The sequence below is a fragment of the Perca flavescens genome, chromosome 6, assembly GCF_004354835.1.
Source record: "Perca flavescens isolate YP-PL-M2 chromosome 6, PFLA_1.0, whole genome shotgun sequence".
Taxonomy (NCBI): Eukaryota; Metazoa; Chordata; class Actinopteri; order Perciformes; family Percidae; genus Perca; species Perca flavescens.
In genome coordinates this window covers 10124920-10146899 of record NC_041336.1, presented here as the reverse complement: position 1 = coordinate 10146899, position 21980 = coordinate 10124920, and the positions used below count along the sequence as shown (strand labels likewise).

The window sequence follows — 21980 nt, the reverse complement described above, 5'->3', positions numbered from 1 at the left end:
TCATATTATTTGTTTATAATAGAGTTGCAAAGGAGGAGGAGCCGCTGGTTCTGGAGGTGTCTTTCCTGTTGCAAATTGTGTATTCCCATTGCATTGTTTTAACCAATATCTTAATGTTACTAAACAGAAATGTGGGACTCCCATAGATAATGCAATGATCCTGTTGGTTTATGTCATAACCTCCACTTGGATGGTAGACTGGTCAAAATAGTACTATCCATGAGCCTCGGCTGCTGTTGCCTTGGAGAAGAGGCCAGTCAGAGGCGCAAATCAGTGGTAGCAAATTCAAAATGTTAAAAGGGGTTCTCAATCTTTTTTCAGCCAAGGAACCCTTACAAGATAGAGAATACCGGGACCCCCTACATATAGATTTGTTAGATTAGGAAGTAATCTATTAACTGTTATAGATTTAAAAATGTTAATATTATTCCATGAACTATAAAGTCTATTGTTTAAATAAAAAAAAAGTATTAATTTTTATATCATGATAATTTAAATGAATGAATATGAAAACGTTTGATGGACCACGGACCTATGGGGGTCCCCGGATTCCATTTTTCTGCCCTAAAGTTGAGGTGCATACCAAATCACTGCATCGCCTTTGGTTCCAGAAAAAAACCTATCTCGGAGACAAAGAAGAGGCGCTACATCACACGTACATATATGTTGTCTTCTTGTTACCAAATTGATCTAGAGACGTGATGCATGATCTGCCTGATTCAGCTCAACAGTAGACATTGATTGATTGATCATTACATTGTACATTCAGATTTGGGTAATTAATCAGTAAAGGGAAATGAAGAAAATCAAGTTTGGAAAATAGAGTAAAATGGCTTAATCAGTGATATTCAGGAGGGGAGGTGTGAGGAAAAAGCTCACTGCACGAGAAACACCAGGCTCAAGTTTGTTTAATAATCATGAGCAGGAAGCGTTTTAACCCAATATGGTTCTCGTTATTTTAGTAATCGAGTATTCTACCGATTATTCCATCGAGTAATTGGATAAATACTTTTGTTTTATTGAAGAGCAATAATATACAATAGTTTGGTTTAATTTTTGGAAAAAGCAACATTTTTATTGCCTACATTGCTTACAATATCATCTCTCAAAAAACTAAACATTAACTGCATTTAAGTGCCATATTACAAGAGAGATTTTTAAAGAAAACATTTTCTGAAATGCAATAACAACCTCAAACTGAGGCATACATTAAACGTACATAAACATTACCTTAGCTTGTGCAACTCAACTTGTTTTCTGTTGAGATGCTGAAGCACTGACGTCGTGCTATTATTGTGGTAAGCTAGTTTGATTTTGCAGTAGACACTGTACGGAGTTTTCGTTTTAATTACGTTTGAACTGATTCCAAACTTTGGACACTTGCTGTCGTTTTCTCCCACCTGTCTCTTCTCTTAGCCCCTTACGCTCTTTCTTCATTTTGTTATTGGTCTCCATGGCATGTGTCGCCAGCAGCGTCAGCCCATTGTGCGACAGTTATAATCATCCGTGCGGAAACACCGTGAGCGATACAACCTTGTTAACATTAATTAAATGAAGCTTCGAGGCAAATCATTTTGCATTGAGCATTTTTAGTAATGAAATTATTCGAGTTACTCAAGGAATCGTTTCAGCCCTAAAAAATACCTTAAGATATCGTAATATGGCCATATGGCCCGCACTTTGGCCAGAGTGTTTGGTAAATACCCAAATTCCACACTCACTTTTCATTTCTCCCAGCAAATTACGGTTGTTAGGATTTCCAAATAATTGTTGGTTTGTGTCGTAGTAGCTGGTAGAGGAGACAAATTTACAAGCCGTGGCCAGAGATTTAACAAAGTTATTGTAATCTGGTGGCTGGAGGAGGAGTCTGCTGCTAATACAGGCCAAATCGACTTTGTTGTAAATATTTTGAAATTCCCTCATAGCACTACATTTTAATACATTATAACACTTCATAAGACCTATGCATGGATTTCATATTGAGCCTCATCACATTATTCCTGGATAGCAGCCCACACATGATCACCCACTAATCTTGCCATGTGACGTATGGCTAAATGCAGTTTTTCTCTTAAGAGCTTAATTTTTGGGTGGTTGTTGGTTTGGAGTGGCTTTGTGTTACAAAAGAATATTGACTATGCATGATCATGACGAGGGCTGCTCCCTCTTTACTAACAGAAGCCTTTCATGTGTCTGAATGAAGACCGCCAAACCTAATTTACATGGGCTTCATCCCTTTGACCCCTCATTTGCCTCGCATTTCTTTGTGTGTAGGCTGAGGAAGTGGTGAGAGGGCCTACAAGATCTCTTGAAGTGGCTGTATGCAGAGTAAATGCCTATTATTACAGGGGTCCTGTGCAGCCCTGGAAAGACTGGACAAGTATGGAAAATCAATTTGATAAATATCAGGTCTTGAACGTCTGGGCACGTATGCACAGTGTTCTTGTAGACATACTGTTTGGCACATTGTGATAATTGTCTGTGCTATAGTGACATGGCCTCGTTGATATTTCCCAGCTATTATCAGCAAAGATCTGATTGAAGGCGGACTAAAATGCAAATCCAGTTTAAGAGATCTATGTCTGTCAAAGCTGTGGAAATTGTAGATTGAAAACATTTGGCTATTTTGAAATGATGTGGGAGAGAGTGACACTCTTGAAAATCCTTGAGCAATTAAATGCACAAACTCCCCCAAGTATAGTGAGAGACCACTTCTTGTTAAAAAGCTATGCCTGGGCCCAGCTCTCTCTCTCTTAGACAACAACAGCAGAGAGCAGCAGACAAAAGGTTCCTGGCCTCTTTTGTTGTGCATTACACAAGTTCAAGACAGCCTCCCTTTTGAGCTGTTATGTAGCCTTGCATGGAGGTGAAGTTGTTTGCACCTGTCCCCCAGGCTGTGGCTGAGTCGAGGAGAAATCCCACTGCTTACCACCTGGCCCTCGTGGCTGCACGGCCCGCCTGCCTTTTGTGTGGGAGTTGAGGAGCAGAGGGCCCATACATATGCTAATCACTGCTCCAGGATAGGTCTGTGTGCCATAGGCCCTCTGGTTACAGAACACAGAGAATGCCTCTATGAAGATTAGGATCCTGAAACACCAAGCCGACCTCAAAGAACTAGAACCGACAAAGGCAGACTGATCAAACATTTTGCATCGCCTCACGTCTTCTGTTAAAAGTTGCACTTGAACACAACACAAAGACTACAGCCAATGGCCAACTGACCATTGACATGCATGTACGTTCTGAGCCTGCATGAGAGGAAATAACTAATGAGCAGTCCGCATTTGTAATCTGAAAAATAAAGGGAAGACAAACAAACCAGCCTGCTGCTTTTACTCCACTGTGAATCTGCTTAAACTGTCTCATTATAGGACTGGAATATAAAATGAGAATATCTCGGAAACGTTTGGAACTGAAGCTGTAAACTTTGCTTCACAGATGGCTTCCGATAAAAACAATGGTGCCTAACACAAGTTCCCCTCTAATGCTTAATGACTGCCTGCCGTTAACTAGACATCCATCTTCGGCTTGGTGTGTCAGGGTCTTTAAAATAGACACACACATTTAATCATACTTTAGTGCTATATTACATGGTATCTGCTATCACTGTGCCCCATTTTAATAATAATGCATTTTATTTATGGGCGCCTTTCATAGCGCTCAAGGTCCCCTTACAGTTTAAAACAAGCAAAAATGCAGTTAAAAGGCAAATAGAATTAAAACAAACACATTTAAAAGATTGAGATAGAAAAATTTAAATAAAGCAATCAATCCATTATTTTGATGGAGAGTGTATCATGTGAGGTACGCCTTTCAGAAAAGGTGGGTTTTGAGGGAGGTTTTAAATGTGGGTAAAGACTATGGAACGGATGGATAGCGGGAGGGCGTTCCAACGGCGAGGAGCCGAATGGCTGAAGGCTCTAAACCCCATTGTGGACAGGCGGGCAGAAGGAGTGGAAAACAGTGAGGAAGAGGAGGATCGGAGAGTTCGGGATGGAGTGTAGGACTGAAGGAGTTCCGAGAGGTATGGAGGAGCGAGATTATGGAGGGCTTTCAAAGTGAGAAGAAGAATCTTAAAGTCAATACGGTATTGGACAGGAGCCAGTGCATTTGTTTAAGGAGTGAGTAACGTGTTCAGTTGTTGGGGTTCTAGTGATAATACGGGCAGCTGAGTTTTGGACCAATTGGAGTTTATGGATGGACTTGTTGCTTATTTGCTTTATATGAGCGTAATGTAAACGGTTTATCATTTATGTGAATATAGAAGAATCCAGTAAGAACAAACAACAAAAATGCCATCGTAGAGACATTTATTTAGTTTTCCGTAATGCTCAATGAGTTTTAGACACACACAACATAACAGATAAACAAAGCCAACTCACCAAGTCAGAATGCATGTTCTGCTCATCTTTAAAAGCCATCAAATGATAGCAGTGGCACTCTGCTCACGTCTTGACATGCAATCTAAACAGACCAGCTTAAATTCCACCGCACTTCTATTTAAGCCCAGTCATTATTTCCTGCTTTGGAAGAGAGCTGGATTCTTGAGGATGTTTCCTGCATGTAACCCTTTGGGTGGGAAGCATAATGGGAAGCAAGCTGCAGGCTACGGTAACAGAGTTTTATCTGCACTACAGCAGTGCATTATCAGGCACAACACCTGGTAACAAAGTCTACAAAACACAAAACTCAGTCCGGAAGTTCAAGAGCTAGAATGATTAAGGAGCCTCTGGGTTAAATGAGAGAGAGAGAGAGAGAGAGAGAGAGAGAGAGAGAGAGAGAGAGAGAGAGAGAGAGAGAGAGAGAGAGAGAGAGAGAGAGAGAGAGAGAGAGAGAGAGAGAGAGAGAGAGAGAGAGAGAGAGAGAGAGAGAGAGAGAGAGAGAGAGAGAGAGAGAGAGAGAGAGAGAGAGAGAGAGAATTCAAAACCCGGGCCGCTGCAAAGGATTCAGCCTACATGGGCCGCATGCTCTTACTGGGTGAGCTAGAGTTCGCCCCAGGCTGTAGTATTTTTAACTGTCTTGTCTTACTATGTATACCTGGGGGAAAATTAGGAGTTACTGAGATATTCACCATAAAAAAAATGTGACTCCTACCTTCACACCTGTGGCCCCATGACATATCTAAAGTTATTAACTATCTTGAGATTTAAAACAAAAGCATGGATAAATATAGAAAGTCCCTTTTTGTGTCTGAAACATTTGAGTGGTTGGTAATGGATTTATAAACCCACAAGCACATTTGTTTAAATGTCAGCTAAAATGCCAACAACTAGAGTACTAGGTGCAGGCTTAATTCTCAACTCAGTTGTCTTCATTAACTGAACTTATTTTGTGTGCTGAAAGTTGCTGTCATCACTTTTAAAAGTAACACCTATTCATTACCATATGTCAAACTATAATGTAAAAACAATTCATTTGTTTCAAGGCTCATGAAAATGAGAATGAAGTAACACTTGAATATGAAAAAAAATACCACTTGTAAATAACTGAATAGAATGGGTTTTTAATTAAAATGTCAAATAACACCACTTTGTTCTGCCAGAGTGACAATGAACCCCTACCACAATCCCCTCCATTTCTTTTTTTTGGATTCTCAAATTTATTGTGCTTTTCATTTTTACCAGTATTGCGCAGCTTTATAAAAACCTACACATATCACTTACTGCCAAATGAAAGTGTTTCATATTTCATTGAGTTACAAGTAGTGTGTAGCACTCCCTATTTGACGTCATAGAACATCTGTGAGAACTTAGTTTTTCCTCAACAGCTAAGTCCACAACTCTATAAAGCCTGTCTGCCCTTTTACAGCAATCTGCATTCTGTATGAACAGATTAAGCTGCAGCATCAAGTCCCTCAATGTCTGGCAGAGGCATCAAACAGCACAATCCCTTCCATAGGCCATGCACAAAATGTTAATGCTAAAGGCTAGCTTCACATCTGCCATCTAGCGTAGCCAAGCACAGTGGTCCCTTTTATGAGAGCACAAGCACCCATTTAATTCGCTGTCCTTTTCTGGGGAAACCAGCGCCAGCAATCCAGTGCAAAGGGCTTCACGGGTGTTCCTCATTATTCACAGTGTGATATTCCATATCATAGGGCAAGGCTTCTGTGTTAGTTGGAGAGCCATAGAGGTTTTTCTGTTTGTGTGGGGTCAGACATAAGGCAGTGTAAAGACACTGACATTTAAGATGTTTTGTACTACTGTGCTGATCATAAAACATCAGATGTTTGAAGATTTGTTTGAGGACCAGAGGCACTGTTGATATGCATAATCAGGGGGAAGTATGTGGTTTCAGACAACCCTATGAAACCTCCTCAGCCTGTTTCTGTTTTTTGCATATATTTACATAACTTAACCGTTTCCTTGTTTATGCAGTAGAATTCTAAAAGGCATGTTCAGTGAGACAGAACTGCCTCTATGCTCTCTGGTAGGGAATGTTTTGTATAGGAGATGTTTTCTTACTATGTTACTAACGACAAATATTCTCTGTAGACTTATTGACCTGGGATAAGCCTAGCATTGTGCTGTACATATTCTGCCAAATCAGTGGTGTTTATAGGCTAAATAGTTATAATTATTTATAGACTAACTAAAGGTGAAAAGATGGAAACTCCAAGGTAGGAGACTAGCACCTGCTGCTAGTAAAGTCCTTGTAAATGTCACCTGTGGCTGACAAGGCAGGTAACCATAAATTATTTGATAGCCCTGTAATTATTTTCTCTAACTATATTTGGTTTCTTAAATGACTGGTGGATTTCGGAATGTACTAGTCGGTTTAGCCCATAGACAAAAGAAATAGTTTTATGCCCTGCCACAGATGTTACCATTATTTATTATTGTAACATTCTTACAAATGGAAGCATTGCTATGACTTTTTTTTTTCTTCTTCTGTTGAATGTAATTCTTTCCTCAGGGATGGCATCTTATGAGGCATCTGTTTTCCTCATTTTCATTGATTCCAGATTTTCAGCTTTACTTTTGAGCAGACAACACTCATTACTGCTTTTAGCCACCTCTTTCTCAACTGTTATACAAACATTTTACTTTTTAAGGTATTTAGTTGATGCTCACTGACTTAACAATGAGGCGGCACATCGGCTATTTATTGTCTTTATCAAGGACTTCATACGCTTTTTTTAAGGAGAGGTTTTTGTATACGCTTTTAGTTTCCTTCTTCTCCTGCACAGGCTTTTATTTACTTTAAATTCATGTACATTTGAGTATATGTAGGTAGGTATACTGTATTTTTATTGTGCAAACAAATATATATATATATATAAAATAATTAAGGACATTTAATAAGACACGTGACTCTTGATGGGCATATATTCCACAAGACTGAACAAGGACTACATCTGTGATCTTTCAGTTATTTGATGCCTGTAAACGTTAGGCCACCCTGCCACGTTAACAAATCTCAGAAACTGCAGCTTACTTAATCCTAGGGTTTAGTGGAAATGTACTGTATTCTATTTAGATATATTTGCATCTACACACAATGGAAACGTGTTGTTAAGCTCTTGTGCAGGAGTACATCATACTTATCTTTGTGTGCCTATGCAGCATAAGATAAGCCATTCGGTGGCCACAGTTTTGGACAGTACATTTGGTGCATGTATGGATAGCATGAGTTGTGTCTGTGTTAGAGGAAATGATATAGAGTTGTGTAACATGTGGTTATGTATTTATCTGTTTCAGACTCCAGGTCTCTGGATTGATGAGGGAGCAGAACAAGGAAGTCCTCACCAGCGGTCAGCCTCCTGGGGCAGTGCGGACCACCTCAAAGAGGTAGAGCCAACTGTCTTAACCTTGCTTCACCCAAGTCACAGCTCCTTCTGACAACAAACCCCACAAATAGGCAGATTGCTGACACTACTCCACTGTGTTAATAAGAGATCAGGCTGGTTTAAAACAATCGCACAGACATTTCAAAGAGCATGTTTTTGTCATTTTTTTTTTTTTTTTTTTTTTTTTTTTAAGGTTCATTCCATTTATTCAAAATGTGTTTGATTTGTCAGGGTCTGAGGTCAGCCTAAATATTACGCTCCTTAAAGTTTGTTTCCACTCCTGTCTATCTGCTGGGCTTGGTGGCCAACCAGCCGACCACATGGAGCTATTAGGTCTCCAACTCTCCAGACCACAGTCTAAATTTAACCTCCTTCTCTCCTCTGTTTCCCATTCAACTGCACCCTTGCATCTCATTATGGCCTGTTGTTTTTGAGAGACGGTGCAGGAGCACCTCTCAAGGGTGATCCCGCCATATTGTTCCCACCTTAGCTTGCATGGAGTAAACTGATTCAGGGTAACTTATGTTGCTTAAGCCTTTAGATGACCTATACCCCTGCAACACAATAGACATTCATATTTTCCTGTTTCTGCCACAAGATTTGACCTCTGTGTGTCATCAATATTTATTTTCAAAATATGAATGGTACACACGTCTTGGGTTTTGGTTAGTATTGACCAAAAAAACTAGTACACTGTCAAGAATCCACTTTAACCAGATGTAAAGACCACTGCGCAGAACTACATTCCAAAAATGCCAAAGAGCGTGTTATTCCAGTTCATAATGAGTTCAACTTCATAAAACACAGGGATGACAGGTCAATATTGTAATAGCTTTGAATGGAACAGGCTTTTACTGTGTTGACCATGTTTCGCCTGGCCAAGCTACGGTTACACTTGTCTGATCATGCTAGGTGCATTAAAGCTGTGGTAGGCAATTTATTTTTGCCATTGTTGGGCATAAATTCCATAATGATCTTTCAGCATATTTTTCTTCTAGTGTTCTGGGAGAAAACTAGACGTCTGCACCTCCTCTTGGCGCTGTTTTCAGGTTTTAGAAAATCGAACACGTTACTGTTGACTTTGGTCAATCACAGGTCATTTCACAGAGAGAGAGCGTTTCTATTGGCTGTTCTGCGTATGCATTGCTACTTCGAATTCTGGCGTTTTGTTGCTTTTTACCCACTGCAGCATTAAGTGACATTTTGATGTACTATTAAATTGTTAAGATGAGAAATGAAAGTGTTCAGGCTTTTATTGTGAATAGAATTGGAGACGGTGTGGATGTAAACTACCGGTAGTCACATTGCACTTGAACAATGCCAAGAGTTGTAAAGGGGAAACGGGAAGAGACCTGGGCGATCTCTAATATTTTTAAATCATCCAATCGTGGTTACTCGATTGCTGATAGGCGATCTGATCACCAGTCTGACAGGCTACAGTACAACATGGACATAACCTTATGGATATGTGGAGGGGCTTTCACTTTTATCAATGAAATTGGCTAACCCGACTCTGCTGTTCTGCCCCCCTGATTTGCTGACATGCTTCTGTGTCGATTGCATGCTTGTTAGTTATTTTTGTCATATCCTTCATTGCAGCGGCTTATTATCCACTTTACATTTAAACCTAACGTTGCAATAGTTAACTCAAATCACTCATAGCAATCTCCTTTTAGCGACTTTCTCGCTAATCCCATGGTTGTTTACACCATAGACTTTTAATATTACGGTCTATGGTTTACACGCTATTAGTTCTGTTAGCTACTTTCTCAACCGTTTTTTAACTGCTGTTAATCCCCAGTAACGTTAATCGTGCAGGCTGGCCTAATGTAGTTTCTGTCCCCTGGCTAAGGCTGGGCACCAAACGTTGATACTTTTATGGCACCGAAAAAAATACTCTGATCCTATGAGTATGGAAAAATTATTAATCTTTCGGTGCCAAATTTTGGTTCCAAAAGCATCTGAACGCGTAAGCGCAAGCTTATCTTTCCTCTCTGCATATTGACAGAGAGCAGAACACACACACACACACACACACACACACACACACACACACACACGGAGAGGTGCCGACGGAGTGAACGACGTCGTCGGCTCTGTAGTTTTGTTTAAGTCACAGCAATGCCGATAAAGTGGTTTCAAGTGTGGTTACAGTTTTTCAAAACTTCACGCAGACAGCATTTGCTGCAATAGGATATTAATGGCGAAGGCAGTCGCTGTGCTATTGACGTTACACTTCCTCTTAGACAAGCAGGCACAACAGTGGTTTCTCTGCCCTGATGACTGACTGACAGGCTGAGCTTGCAAGGCAACTTTATTAATGTTACTCTGAGTGAGCAGTTTTACCAGAATTTTTCCATTTTGATAACCGTTTTGATTCACAATTAAGTTGGAAAATAAAAGCTTTGTGTTTAATGTATTTTTGTTGATGTTGAAATGGATTTTAAAACCTATGGTATCGAAAAAAAGTATTGTTAGGAACCGGTATCGAAACTGAGGTATCGAAATTGGCACCGGATCGAAAGATTTTGAAAGACGCCCAGCCCTACCCCTGGCGGCAGCTGGAAAGGCTGGGTGACATTTTGAAAGAAGCACAGCCCATCAGGTGTCAAATCCATGGAAAAGAGACTGCAAACTGCTTTGTAATTAATGCTAAGGATTTAAAATTCACGTGTCACTCGAGCTGATTAAGGAGGCTCGGAGGACTTAATGTTACCGCTTCACCAGTAAAATAAACCGTAGGGTGCAGATTCTAGATATTATAGTTCTGATAGTAAGGTAGTTAAAATTGCTTTAATATATACGTAGGAAAAACCAATCGTCGATCATTTCTTCAGTCATCAATATACAATATGATTGCCAATCGGCACAAGCCTAGAAGAGCCACGTTTTGCCTTATACAGCCACAAAAGATGCAAAAAACTATTTCCCGGCTATGGACTCACAGTGCTGTGATCTCACGAAATCTGATTGTTATCATCAGATTTTATAACTTGCATTCAAGTTTAAATTTACACACTCCCTGTACAACTAAGCCCACTAGAAATGTAGTGTTCAACTTTCTACAGACAATTGGACAAGGACCTTGGCTTGTACAATCAGTAGCATAGCACAGCCAGGAAAACCTTTCTTTCTCATCCTCTGAGATTACCTTAGGATTGCCTGGACTTGTCATTATCGACAGCTGCGGTCATTCAATGAATGATGTGAATTGTATTCTAGCTCTTGCACTTCTGCAAATACATGTGTGGGAGGATATCTATGAAAAGAGCAAGTCTCTTGTTTACTGTGTTGCCAGGTTTACGAGATCAGCGTTGAAGACCACACCTTTGTCTGCATAGTTCAACTGTGTCTGTAAGGCTCACAAAGGGTATGCTGTTCTTAGGCAGATACTGGGCCAGATGCAGAAACAGCCATTGACCTAACTTGTTTCATCATCAGACATGCGTGGCTGATTATATGCACTATAGTAGCCTGCAACAATATTCAAGTGAAGTCAGTCTTTATGGGCGCACACAGTAGCTCATATTTTTGTGGAAGAGCCCAATAGTGCCATATTAATGTTGTTAGCCATTAGGGGTGTCACGATTCTCCAAATCCTCGATTTGATTACATTTTCAATTCTAAGGTCACGATTTTTTTTTTTTTTAAAAGCACAGGTTGCTATGCCATTTTTAGACTAGACTTGTATGTAATAATATCTGACCTTTCTTTACAATGTACCACATTACATGGTCAAATTTAAAACCTTTATTAAAAACATAATGTAAAAATAACATATCTTCAGTCAATTGGAATCTTGACAATTTGTCAAAGTAAAAAGAAAAAAAAAAAGTTTACAGACAATCCTGAGGGCAGACACTTCACACCACACAGAGTTTGGTATTTGAAGCCCCCAACATCGTCTTCCAGGCAGCGCTGCCTGGAAGGCACTAGGATTAGGCAATGGTTATTGTCGGTACACGATCCGTTCCATAGATAAATATAAAGGCTTTGTATATATATCTATGATCCGTTCTGCATGCACGATCCGTTCGGCGCATATGCAAGATAATACTGTTTTTACAGAGGATACGACCTTCACGATCTGTTCCACGCTAGCCTATGGCTAGCCTCCACCGGGAAGCTAACGTTAGTTTAGCTAACAGCTAATTTGGCTAACCGCTAGCAGACAGCTAGATTCAGTCTAAAATAACGTTAAGTCAAACTTAATGGGAAAAGCAGGCTACAGCTAAATTAAGACTTTACAGTAATAACAATAAAGACAAATATTGAGTGATTGTATTTTAAATGAGCAAGTAAAGTAGAACTGACGTAACAGCTGTTATATATGTTAACGTTTATTTTCAAGTTTTATTTTGAGGGTCTTTTAAAGTTATTACATGCTGTCTCAGCTAGCGGTTAGCCAAATTAGCTGTTAGCTAAACTAACGTTAGCTTGGCTGTCGACCGGAAACGTGGAACAGATCGTGCAGTGTCGTAAATCCTCATACAACAGCGCATGCGCGAACATTTTGCGCATGTGCAGAACGGATTGTGTACCGACAGTTATGGTTGAAAACGATGGACGCAGCGCTGCCTTGAAGGCTTAGTTCGGGGCTTTAAACGCCATCAAGCCAGCACCAGCAGTTGAGGAGACCGATTAGCAAAGAGCGCTAACTTGTTGCTTGCTCTAATATAACCAATATAAGCTGCTATGTTTAGGCTACAAAACGTCCATGCAGGCAGAAATTCAACCGTGTGTTTTTTTGGGGGGGGGATAAAGCTATACGTAGAAGGAATATCTGCTAGCTGCTAGGCTAATGTGCAATGTTAAACACACAGAATATGGTACACGCACATAGCAGAGCTTTCAAACTGTGGCTTTTTTGTCTCAAACGTTGTCAACATAACTCAGACTTGGAAATCCAAAATACTTCCACACTTTCACACACTTCAGTGAAAGAGGAGTGGGCTCAAGTTCTGTTGATGGGTCTCCAGAATCTGCAGTTGCCATGGTATCTTTTGACTGGCTCTAGCTAAGTTACAGGAAGTCGACTGACTCGCAGCACTTAAACACGTGTTTTTTTTTTTTTCGCTTGACAAGCCAACTGGACATGACATGGCAATATCGACGATTCCATTTTTTAATTCAAGATTGTGACTTAATTTCGATCAATTTCGATTTAAAGTCGAAATCGTGACACCCTTATGAGCCATGGAAGAGTAGACAGCCTACCAGCTATTCTTAAAATGATAAGAAAATATTTAACAAATGGCACAATATTCTTCATTGTAGGTTGTTATTGTTCCACCAAACACGAATCATGTCAGATGCATTATTATTATAAGATGCAAATTATTTTCATATCATTTCATTTCAAATATTTCTAGCCCAACAGTTAAATACATGCGAGTAGAGCTGCAACGATAAGTCGATAATTAATTGGTTGGTTCACAGAAACTGAATCGGCAACTATTTTAATAATCTATTAATTGTTTTAAGTCACTTTTTTAAGCAAAAACGTAAGATTTGATAGTTCCAGCTTCTCAATTGTGAGAATTTGCAGCTTTTTACTTTCCATCATAGTAAATTGAATATCTTTTGGGTTTAGGACTGTTGGTGGAGCAAAACAAGATATTGGAACACCTCTCCTTGTAGTTTCGGAAATTGTGACAGAAAATATTGGTTACAGCCCTGGGAACACCTTCTGGCTTTCTTCATTTCACTGTTGGGAAAAGTTAAAATTCACATATTGCCTTCGCGACTCAATTGTGATCTGTCATTTGCTGAAGTGATGTTACTTTTTTCCCAGCAGATTGCTAAACTAAGACTGCAGCTGCAGCGCAGCAAACAGGTCAGCCGGCAGAGCAAAGACAGGGAGCAAAGCTCCCTGCAGCTACAGCAACAGGCACAGCATGGCACTGCATGCCAACCCCAGGTAAGTTATTCATGTCAATATTCTTGCCATGCCAAAAACATACAAATTAAACGGAGGGTAACCAAACCATACCACAGCTGTTGAAGATAAGAGAACTGAACATGCCAGTGTTAAGCAAGGTGGCTTTCTGTATTACTCTGTTAATGGTATCAAATTCTGAATCGGGGTTTTACTTTTTCATTTGCTACATTAGTTTAAGTTTAGTAATTATAAAGCTGTAGCTTATCATCAGCATGCAATGATTATGTAGTGATTATCGGTCCATTGGCTTCTTCACTGGCAACTTTACTCTCGGACATCAGACTTTGAGCCAACTAAGTAGGTGGCTCAATATACGTATACTATACAAAATATCATCACAAGAGAATCACAATAACTACATAAAAAATGACAAAATACGATCTCATAAATCACCAATCTCAGAATTAACTGTCTCGCTATATACAGTGTCTGTCCGCTCCAGCTCAGCGTGTGTGGAGTTGCTATGGTAACAAGTGACAGCGCTAACATAGCTTTAGCTTAACGGTCCTAACAATAATCACTGATACAATGACAATTTGGCACATCTAAACAAAATTAGCATCGACATCGCCCCTTAGATTGCTTAAATCCTCGGAACTGCGTTAGCGTAATGGTTGACAGCCATTTCTGCTACAGCACCGTTGTTTACGAAAACGCTACTAATCAAACATGCAATAATAATCTCAACACAATCAACCGACTAACTACATTATTTAAACACACTACTATGGTGTAGAGTAAAACTGAAAGTGCCGGTTTATTTTTATATCACGTTTTTGTATGTGACTTTTAGGCTTGTTAATAGGCCATATGTGGTTTATGATTTTTGTTTCACTGTATTTGACTGAGGAGGTCTAGTTAATGTGTCCATTTTGACCAGTTGTCAAAAGGAGAAGGGGAATATGTCTGGGCATGTTCTGTCCTCTCCTTGTTTGCAGTTCATTCATTAACAGATGCCCAGCAACAGTACACCTCAACCACTGTGGGAAAATTAACATAAACCATGATATGCTATGCCCCATACCCACATGTGGTAGATCACAATCATGGCTGTGTTTTTGTTCCCTATGATATTTAATCCGACTTCAGTAACATGTAATTAAACTTGACGCCTCACCCATTAACTGTCTCATAAAACTGGCTTAGTGACAATTCAATACCGCAAGCAGATCTCGGTGTCACAGACTTATGCAGTATTATGTATTTAATTGCTCAATTGATCTAAATTGTGAGAGGATTAATTTGGTGTGTACATAATTTTTCACATTTTATTTTGTCAATTTTTGTCGGTCTTTTCAGTACAAGGGAACTTCATCCGCCCTGTCAACAATCCCTGTGCCAAAGTCCCTCATATGCCGGGTGCCGAGCAGTGTGGAAGGCATCAGCCACGAGCTAGAAAATGTGTTTATCAGAGAGGACTGGGAGCAGGGGATACAGGTAGGAATGTGTACACACACCAGCAACCGGTCAAGCTGTTTTTAAAAATTATTCAAAGTGCTTGTTGAACTGCGAATGTGCGAGGTTAGTGTGTACTACATATGACTAACTCACCCAAGGTTATTATAGTTTTGCAGTTTTCATTAGTTTTTATTTTTATGTCGTTTTGACTTAGTTTTAATTAGTTTTTAAAACGGGTTTGCTAGTTTAGTTTATTTTTTGAAAATGCTTAGTTTTAGTTTAGTTTTTATTAGTTTTAGTGTTAGTTTTTATTAGTTTTAGTGTTAGTTTTAGTCTTTTTACGTAATATGGGTTCAGGGGCAAGATTCAAAAAGGTCAGAAAAAGTATTGTGTAATAATAACTCAACAAAACATCATACAATTTTAGAAATATGTATTCACAATGTATTCAACAATAACACCAGTACATACAATGTACCTATGATGATGAGCACAAATATGTAAACAGCCTACACAAGACGCCGCAGTAAGTGCAAAATGTGCAAGTGTACCAGGAAAAAACCTAAATAGCCAATAGACTAAAGAAGACATACATGAACAGGTGTTTTGAACTTTGGTTGAGTAAAGTGGCGAACGTTTGAGTAGGAATTTCTGTACAACAAAATATCTCTGTTGGTGAAAAGAACTGCATAATTGTCAACAAAATTGTGTCAAAGTGTATTAATGAAATACGATCAACGCAGCTAATTTAAAAGTCTGTAAGTTCACAGGCTAACTTGATAGGAAATTGCTACATAATGTAACACAATAGAAATTTAGGATTTATTTCTATATTTTTGGTGTGAGTTCTGGGCTTTCACTGGGGGTATGTGCATCGACTCTCCAGAAAAGCAGCACTTTCCTCAAATTTGCTCCCTGGATTGGCATATCCTGGCTGCTGCACCTTAACTACTCCTTTTTAGTGCACCCCCTGTTCTGCAGGTGTCAATTGACGCAATGCTACTTGACGCAGACGTTGTTTGTTGCACCTGACATTGGGCAACAAACATTAATACTTTCGGAGTCTGAAATATTTGTTAACATGAATAATGTTTGTTGATAAAGGAGTGAGACAGCCCTATTTGTTCAATTTGGATTATATCAGAAAACCGAGATTTCCCTAAACATCAATCAAACTTTACGGTTCTAAACATGAATATGCTTGTGATCAAAAATAGCTTTTTAGGCTATGCTTAAAATGTATTGCATGCACACAAACACAGTCTTGTAAAGTCACTTGTTGCAGCATTGTGCACCATACTGTCAGACAACATATATTCTCACTCACACTGAATTAAATCGCTTAGAGACAAGGACACCCATTAAATCTTGACTGATGTGGGGTACTGAACCTTGGCAGGTCTGTAAAACTTCCCTCTTAGAAAGTCACAGACACACACACACACAATTTAAACGCATATATAAACCTACCTACCACTACAGATTTACAGCCTGCTGTGCACCAAGCACTTTTTTTCCTGCTCTCCCATTTGAATTGGTTTTGCTAAAGCAGAACGCTCTGCACACATCACGCTAGTCATCTACTGTCAAGTATTACCATCTGGTGTGGTGTTTGCTTTTCCAACTGCTCTTTAAACAGACAAACGCACCAAAGGCTTTTCGGTTACAGTCATTATTAGATTAGGACGTTTTTGCTGATGCGCTTAACCCAGAATGACATTGTCCAGTGAGTGAAAAGGTAACTGTTCAGCAAGTTGCACAGGAACAGTTTACATGGGATTTTCAAGGACACATTGCCTGTTATGGGTGATTGAATGTAACCTTTGAGTTATTATTCTCTTCAGAGGAGGTGCTAAACACCACGACTCTGACATTGTAGGACCAATGTACGTTAACACATGACCTGTCACCAACTCCTCCGCACTCTGACCTCTAGGCCATGGATGTGGTGGATGGCCGCCGTGCCCCCTTCCCTCTGCATCACTACAGCAGCAGTGGGGACACGCGTGACACGGACACACAGGCCCCTTCAAGTGACTCCAGCCCATCGCCCCGCCCTTGTTGCTCTGAGCACGTCCACTCTCCTGATGGAAGCCCGTGCTCTGCAGAGGAAATCGACAAAGGTGTGCTTTTTGTTTGACAGATGCCACTTTATGCCCGATTTTACACATCATTGTCTGTTTACAGGTCTTGGGGGGAGTGTGGCTACGTGCAAAAGTTGTATAAAGCAAAAAAAATTATAAATTGCCTCAAGTAGGGGTGGTACGGTTCATGAAAAAACATCCGAACCGTACGGTTCGCTTGTCTCGGTTCGGAACGTGTGTGCGTAGCGCGGTTCGTCAATACACTTCTAATGTGCACAAACCACTTACTGCCGTTGTGCCCTCTTTCAACACCTATGTTAAAACACTTAATGGAAATGACGAGCAGGATGAGCGTGACAAACGCAACACATGGCAGATGATTGGACGAACGCGTCACGTGGGGCGGGCTGCTCTCGAATTTCAAAACCGACTAATGGCGTCTCGTTGTGAATACGATCTCATATTTTACGAAAATAGTTAAATAAAACATTTTAAGCGAGAAATAGACAATAATAGACCAAAACCGACAGGTCAGTTTAAAAGATTTTTGTCAGATTGTGAGAGGCGGCGAGCCGACCGCTCCTCAACGGTGGTGTGTGGAGTGCTGCAGGTCACGTCACCTGTATTTTTGTAAGAGCTACACTGAAGTTGTTAGTTTGATAAATGATGTTATTTCAATTGTTATTCTGTAATATTTAAATCTTCATGTGCTAAAAAGGGCACATATGTTCCTGTAAATGGCGATACACACTCATTTTTTTTTTTGCCAAATAAATGAAAAGCTTGTTGAAATCATCATTGTCTTCCCTCTTGCTGTATCAAAATCTCACCTCGCTTTCCTCAGATGGTCCCAATAATGTGCTTAAAGTCAAATTCCGTTTGTGCATGATTACAAGATAGAACTATTTTTTAATACTGTGTCCTACATTTTGGATAATTAAGCATATGCCGAAGTATATTCTGGAGTGTTAAAGATTAAAGAAAAAATAACCACAAGAACCGTACAGAACCGAAAACCGTGACCCTAAAACCGTGATATGAACCGAACCGTGGGTTTTGTGAACCGTACCACCCCTAGCCTCAAGTGATGTTACATAATTTAAAAATGTGGAGGTTTGAAACAAGTGAGCTTAACAGACCTCCGTTGCCTGCTCCTCATCTCTGCTTGGGGCTACATTAACCTTTACTACTTTAGGTAGCATAACACACCTGAAACTCTGACCAAATGTCGGCCATTGAGTTGCATTATGGGTAATGTAGGGGCAAGGTTTTAAGAAGGAAGACGTGGAATAAAATGGATGTGAATAATTCTGCTGCATTTTTTAATAAACTTCCAACTGGAGGTTGAGGAGTGCATTGCAAAATCGATGTACTCCTTTAAAGAAAATGTAAGCAATAAGGATTTTTTATTTATTTGCTGCTTGCACTTATTCTAGTTTTGAGTATTTTATTGGTCAATTGTTACTTGCATGCGTCTTAAAAGGGTCACTTATGTTTCATAGATTTGTTCTCTGGTCTTAAAAAACAAGTAACAAAGAGACATGGACAATACTGAACACTAAATGCTTTTGAAAGGGTATTGAACCTCAATACTTTTTGGTTAGATACTGAAAGCTGACATCAAATTCTTGCTTAGAATATTCTTTCTTGTTTTTTATTTAAATTGGAATTTTGACAGTTTTTTATAGATTGTATTTTATTTCAGCAGAGTGCCTCTATGGAAGCTTGTGTTTTAACATTTTAGAAGTTTGGCTGCTTTTGTTCAATGAAAAAGGTGTTTTGTAGAAAAGGTGGATGTTAATATTCCAAATAGCAAAGCACTAAAAACAGTGTTGATTTAGTATCAGTACAGAAACTTGGTTTTGAAATCTTTAGTGATACACATCCCTACTCTAAGCACATTATAGCTCCTAAGTGTCCTAACTGTGTTTTGTTTTTTTTCCCTTTTTCCTATGCCATATTATTTACGGTATTTACAGACAGTTTGTGCAGTTCTCCTCTCCCAAAGTTTGCCACATCTCCCAAACCTAACAACAGCTACATGTTTAAACGGGAACCTCCAGAAGGCTGTGAGAGGGTCAAAGTGTTTGAGGAGATGGTGTAAGTATTTTATTTTTTTTTTTTTTTTTTTTTTTTTGCAATCTGTTTTTTAAATGCACCCTGTGTGAGCACTGTGTGTACTGACCATTAGAACAATAGATAAAGTTTACTGTACTATTTTTATGGACTCTGAGATCCTGTCGGAGGATAGTTCAACAAAGATACCAAGCTTATTTGCATTGTACTTAGGTGGCAGGGATGAGGGCAAAACTACTTTGTAGGATACACACCTTGCACTTAATCAGAACAGTCATATACATAGAATATAACAAGCAAAAGTACTGAGCTCAACCTTCTTTATGTCTTCAGGTCTGGCAAATCAAAAGGCTTCCCTCTCTTCTCGTGCCCTGACAAAAACAAGGTGAACTTCATTCCAAGGGGCTCTGCCTTCTGCCCTGTCAAGCTCCTCTGCTCCTCTCTCTTCTCCCCTGTCTCTCCCTCGTCCTGCTCCTCTGACAGCCCAGGGCCTCAGGTGACCCCAACTTTGCCAACTGCACCACTAGCTACTTTTCCGGCCTCCGCTGACTGGAGCACCAACACAAGCACAGGCATAAACATAGACAACAGCACAGATCGCCAGAGCCCCGACACAGATGTGGGGAAAGATGGCTCAGCACAAGTTCTCCTCACCAGCTAGTTCTCAGGTATTCCTAACCAAACTACCTACAGCTGAAACATTACAGCTAGTCAAGTGGTATGGTTTAGAACAAAAAACAAAACAAAAAAATAAAAAAATCCTTGCACTCCGTTAATCTTAACGTTAGCCAGCAGGGAGTGCCCAAGGTCTAGAAATGACAAACACAAAGTAGGAAGCATGATTGTTTGGTCATTGTCGTCCAGTTTTAAGAGTGCTGATCTTGGGCACAGCCTCCCTTTACCCATCACTAACCTAGCCTTCTTGTCTGTACTGTGACACCCATAACAAAAACAGCTTTGCTTTCTGTTGCAAAAAAAAAAAAAAAATTACTTCTCAAGTGATTGTGTTACGTGGTGCCGGCAGTTTTATAAAGATTTAACTAATGGGAAAAAAAGCACCTGCACACTCAAGTCTGTGCAAGATCTATTTAATTTAGCAAGCTTTTGGTCAGAGACTTTCTTCGAGGCAAAAACCAGTAGCAAGTCTTGCAACCTGTACTTGTAGCTCCAGCACCTCAGCTAAGCCTGATACAGGGTGAGCTGAGTTTTTTCTCTCAATTAAGCTGAAATTAAAAAGGAAAAATTGTAACTAAAATAATACACTTTCTCATGTTATCTAACCAGCTTATTGGCTGTTTGGTGTTCAGCGAGCTAACATCTATGCGTAAGCTTTTTGACAGGATGGGAAATGCTCGATTCATGTATTTAGCATATCAGGATGTCTTACAGTCAGAATACATTGCCCCGCGTTAACCACAATGTTTGCACTTGTTGAGTCATTGGCTCAGAATGATACAGGCCATGGCCTAATTTTAATTTAAAAATATTTGTAGCACAATGTCTTTGTGAAACCAGCAGTTGCTTGAATGCTCCACCCAACAGCTTTTCTAGTTTGATCACTATGAAAACTTGGTTAGCTCAACACAAAATGCAAATATCAGCTTTTTCAATGACCAAATAACCAATCACAAAGAGCACACCTCCCCCATTGCCCGGTTTTATTGTCCCACACTATACATAACAATAACTCAGGTCATGTGGAATGTACTTGCATGGACTATGTTGCCTTTCCCTAGTGTTTATAACTTTATTCTACAGAAAGATATTCCAGTCTTTTGCAGAAATGTTTTATTTTTTTTCCCTGGAGAGGGAGTTTATTATGGACTTAATCAACCGATTGGTGTCACATCTTGTGACAGATGACTTTTGCGTTAACCTGTTCAGGTTAGAGTTTCAGGTGCTACGACACATTCCAGAGATCGCCGTTGCATAGGTCAACCGTGAGTACTCTTGTAAGCGGAACTAGCTACATAAGCTACATCCTTCCAAATTGAGAAGTTGACAAATATGTTGTTTGTTTCACCCCTTTGTTAAATATGTACCAAAGCAATTTGCATAACAATGACAGGCCTGTCATGTATTTGGGACAGAAGAGGCACAATTTTTGTGCCAGAAGCAGAATGTTTATTTGCATTTCGTATAGTTTATAAACCGTTCATTGACATATAAACACTCGTGGAACCAAGCCTAAGCACTTACTTGGAAGGTAGATGATAATCACTATTTTTTTATTTTAGACCAATTTGTAAGTTAAAACAATCAGAACTTGAGTGTGCAATTGATTTTTGTTTGAAGTAAAGCTACACTAACAATTTTTGTGTAACACAGTTTGGTTCAATATTCAGATCCAACCAGACATGCCCCAACGTTACCTGCAGACGTTTTATCCCCAGAACATAAAAAAAACGAAAAAACCATGACTGATTTAGAACAGGTAAACTTTGAAAGGGAGAATAAAACTAGCAAATGTTTCATTCCAAAATGTTGGTCTATTAAGCCACTTGCACACAGAAACACAAATATGAATAATATGCAACACATTCCACAAAAATTAAGTTGAAATACTCTCTTCTGCTTGCAGCTCCAAGAGTTTCAATCATACTAACTGATTTTATTCACAAGCTGTGTATTAGGCATTTTATGTAGATCTTGTGTGTGTTTTTCAATAAAGGAAACAAAGTCTCTTTTTGGA

At 39.5% G+C, this 21980-nt stretch overlaps 1 protein-coding gene across 2 annotated transcripts in view; it reads left to right on the top strand.

Moving 5' to 3' along the window:
- LOC114556525 (glucocorticoid-induced transcript 1 protein) overlaps positions 1-21980 on the top strand; it is a 27858-nt gene extending 5878 nt beyond the window's left edge. Inside the window, exons 4-9 of one of the 2 annotated variants that reach the window (XM_028579470.1) lie at positions 7701-7790; positions 13584-13709; positions 15030-15167; positions 17065-17251; positions 19192-19312; positions 19622-21980. In XM_028579470.1, coding sequence (XP_028435271.1) covers positions 7701-7790; positions 13584-13709; positions 15030-15167; positions 17065-17251; positions 19192-19312; positions 19622-19949 — 990 coding nt within the window. In that variant the 3' untranslated portion in view covers positions 19950-21980. The remainder of the gene's footprint in view (positions 1-7700; positions 7791-13583; positions 13710-15029; positions 15168-17064; positions 17252-19191; positions 19313-19621) is intronic. The other variant, XM_028579471.1, reaches the window with a different exon arrangement.